At 40.9% G+C, this 3714-nt stretch overlaps 1 protein-coding gene across 1 annotated transcript; it reads left to right on the top strand.

Moving 5' to 3' along the window:
* The first annotated feature begins 543 nt into the window (after positions 1–543).
* On the top strand, positions 544–3714 carry LOC114740638 (zinc finger CCCH domain-containing protein 66). The gene is made up of 2 exons (XM_028928827.1): positions 544–661; positions 1212–3714. Exon 2 carries the CDS (start codon positions 1246–1248, stop codon positions 3361–3363), a length of 2118 nt encoding a protein of 705 aa, XP_028784660.1. The 5' UTR covers positions 544–661; positions 1212–1245; the 3' UTR covers positions 3364–3714.

The raw sequence follows: 3714 nt of genomic DNA, 5'->3' as shown, positions 1-3714 counted from the left end.
ATTTTGATTGTGAAATAAAGATACATTTTTTTTCTGATGCATGACATGTGACATAACATGTGAATTAATTAAAAATAAGATTAATTCATCTAGAGATAAAAATTCCTGATTGTAAAATTACAAACCTTAATTTGGAATTAAAATTACATTTTTATTAATGAATAATATATGAAAAAACACGTGAATCAATTAAAAATAATAAATTCTGATAGTAAATTACAAGTTTCAATTTAGGACTAACAATGCGTTTTTTTAATAAGATTAATGAAGGGGTATTTTTTTTAATTTCAAAATTTTAATTTGGATTTATTTTATTCTATGTTATTTTGAAGTGTTAAATGTTTGAATTAAAAAATATTAATTTCATAATTCTTTTTCGTGGTTTTATGATTTGCAGTGGGACTAAAAACAAATAAATAAGAAAAAATGAGTGGAATTGGTAAAGGGAAGGAAGGAGCCGGTGGGCAGCTAGGTGGGAATGTGGGATCGTCTTTTTGACCCAATCCATAAAGACAAGGAGGCTGAAAAGTCCACTTCCTCCTTTCCTTCCTTCTCTCTCTCCCCCCTCAAAAGCTTTGAAGCGCTCAAGTTAAAAGCTGAAACAAAAACCAGAGCCTGCTTTGCCATACGTGCTTCGGTGGTGTGCTTTAATCATCGCAAGGTATATGCTTCTTCATTATCGCATGCTGGTTTCTCTTATTCCTGTTGATGGGTCCTCGAATTTCAGCTCAAAATCTGGTCTTTGAAATATGCTTTTGCTTACTTGCCAAGAAAATTTCTGAGGATGATGTTGTTCATTTATGGGCTTCACTGGTAGAGGGAAGTTACCAAAACGATGTAACGGTCGCAGTTTTTTAAAATATAATAATTTTTGGTTCAGTTGATAACAATTTTCTGTTTCCTCATTTTATTGTAGTTGTGCTAAAAATTAGAAGTTGTTATATTGATGCCTATGTGAACATTTATATTTCAACGGATGCTCGTTACTAACTATTTGGTGACTCCTTATCGCACAACTCTCTAAATATGCTTCCATTCGTTAGCCGCCTCAACAGTAGTATCACCGTCCGCAAATTCTTTCTTCTTACCTTCTCCGTTTTCTTTCTAGGTTTCATAGGAATTGGAGCTATAAATATTCTATTTTCTTTCACTCTTGATATCCTGTCTGGCGCAATATCATCTCGAACGTGTTATCTGCTCTGATTTTGCAGGTCTCTGTGAAGGCTTGAAGGGAAGATAATTTCCATGTGCAGCGGTTCCAAGAGGAAACCCTCTCAAGCAGGTTTCGTTATGGAGGATGAATATGGGAAAGAAGAGGGGCTGCATCACAATACTTATGTCTTGCTTGAACTTGCAGCCTCAGATGATGTTGCGAGTTTCAAAGATGCAGTTGAGCAAGAGGGTCTTGATGTCGATGAGGCTTGCCTGTGGTATGGTAGGAGGATTGGCTTAAACAAATTGAGCTATGAAGAGAGGACTCCTCTCATGATTGCTGCCATGTTTGGAAGCAAGGGCGTGCTAAGTTATATACTCGAAACCGGTCATGTTGATGTTAACAGGACTTGTGGAGGAGATGGGGCTGCAGCCCTTCATTGTGCTGTTGCTGGGGGTTCAGCCTCATCCCCTGAGGTTGTAAAGCTTTTGCTTGATGCACGTGCAGATGTTAGTGCCGTTGATGCTAATGGTAACCAACCTTGTGACTTGATTGTTTCTGGGGCTAATTCGATCTTCAATTCAAGGAAGAGGATCCTTCAAACCATACTGAAAGGTAAGGATGTTATTGATGGGGCATGTCTCCCATTTGAGGATACCGTTAGCCAGATGGAGCAACAGAAACAGCCAGAGATGGCTGCATCTCATGTTTCGAAAGATGTGACTGAGAAGAAGGATTATCCTATTGATCTCTCTCTTCCTGACATAAAGAGTGGGATTTATGGTACTGATGAGTTTAGGATGTATACATTCAAGGTAAAGCCTTGCTCAAGGGCTTATTCTCATGATTGGACTGAGTGCCCCTTTGTTCATCCAGGGGAAAATGCTAGGCGACGGGATCCTAGAAAGTATCATTATAGCTGTGTCCCTTGTCCAGAGTTTCGGAAGGGATCATGCAGCAAGGGAGATGCCTGTGAATATGCACATGGTATTTTTGAGTGCTGGCTTCACCCAGCCCAGTATCGCACACGGCTTTGCAAGGATGAGGGTGCTTGCACCAGAAGGGTTTGCTTTTTTGCTCATAAGCCTGAGGAGCTTCGCCCCTTGTACCCTTGCACTGGGTCAGCTATACCTTCTCCCAGATCATTTTCATCTAGTTCTTGTTCATTGGATATGGGATCGCTTAGCCCACTCTCACTGGGTTCGTCATCTGTCATGATACCTCCAGTCTCAACACCACCTCTTACTCCTTCTGGTGCATCTTCTCCTGTTGGTGGAACCATGTGGCAGGCCCAATCTAATGGTGGGGTCCCTACCCTGCAACTGCCAAGAAGCAGACTAAAAACTGCTTCAAGTGCTAGAGATGTCGATTTAGATATTGCATTACTTGGACTTGAAAATCAACGCCGTAGGCAGCAGATGATGATGGATGAGATTTCTGGTCTTTCCTCGCCATCAAGCTGGAGGAGTTCTGTGCCTGATAGTCATTCTTTTCCTGTCTCTTTCAGTGATCACGCTGGGGAGTTGAATAGGTTTGCAGCAATGAAGCCTACCAACCTTGATGACATTTTTGGGTCAGTTGATCCAACAATTGTGCCTAAATTACAGGGAATTTCACTCGACACTGCTGGACCTCAGTTGCAATCTCCAACTGGGTTCCAGACGCGTCAGAATGCAAACTTGCATCTGCGAAGCTATTCTTCTGGCCTTTCCAATTCAAATGGGATGGGATCGCCGTCTTCTGTGAATGATCCATCTGTATCATCAGCAACCACAATGGCCTTGAATGCACGACTTGCTGCCTTTTCTAAGAGAAGCCAGAGCTTTATTGAGCGCAGCGCAGTAAACTGGCACCCAGAGCTTTCCTCTCCGGTTTCTTCAACGACAAAGGCTTCTGCCTTATCAGACTGGGGATCCCCTGATGGAAAGTTGGACTGGGGCGTCCATGGTGAAGAGTTCAATAAGCTGAGGAAATCCGCTTCTTTTGGATTTCGAAGCAGTAGGAGCACCCCAGTTCCAGCAAATCTCGCTGAACCGGATGTTTCTTGGGTTCATTCACTTGTAAAGGATGCTGCGCCGCAAGAATCCGGTCAATTTAGTGTTGAAGAACAGCAAAAGCAGCAACTGCAATGCCATCGTAAAAATGGAACAGATGCAGTTCCAGCTTGGATGGAACAAATTAACATTGAGCAGGAGCAAATGGTAGCATGAATGCATTGTAATTTCTTGCATCAGCTCTCTTTCCTGTTGTGTTTAACAAGTATATCTATTCAATCATCTTCAAAATTCTATAGAAATTCATTATATTTAGGCGAAAATTTGTAGAAAGTATAGTACAATAAATTCTCAGGGAAACAATAAACTAGTTGGGCAGGACGCAAGTTCTATGCTACACCAACCACTTGTTACTAGGATAATTGATTCCATTTCTTCTTTTCTATTCCTGTATTCCTATTTTAGTTTGGTTCTATTGAGTTGTAATCTTAAATTGACCGAGAATGAAACAAGCTGTAGTGAGATTATGTTGTTGATAAATTCGCTGTGCCAATTTGTTTCTTTGAA

This window comes from Neltuma alba, unplaced genomic scaffold (genome assembly GCF_004799145.2).
Source record: "Neltuma alba isolate B1F8T4 unplaced genomic scaffold, ASM479914v2 tig00003186_pilon, whole genome shotgun sequence".
Classification (NCBI taxonomy): Eukaryota; Viridiplantae; Streptophyta; class Magnoliopsida; order Fabales; family Fabaceae; genus Neltuma; species Neltuma alba.
This window is presented reverse-complemented; position numbering and strand designations above follow the sequence as displayed.

Bases quoted from the DNA above. Each gene is read 5' to 3' on its own strand.
- LOC114740638 (XM_028928827.1), top strand. From the start codon at position 1,246: ATGTGCAGCGGTTCCAAGAGGAAACCCTCTCAAGCAGGTTTCGTTATG.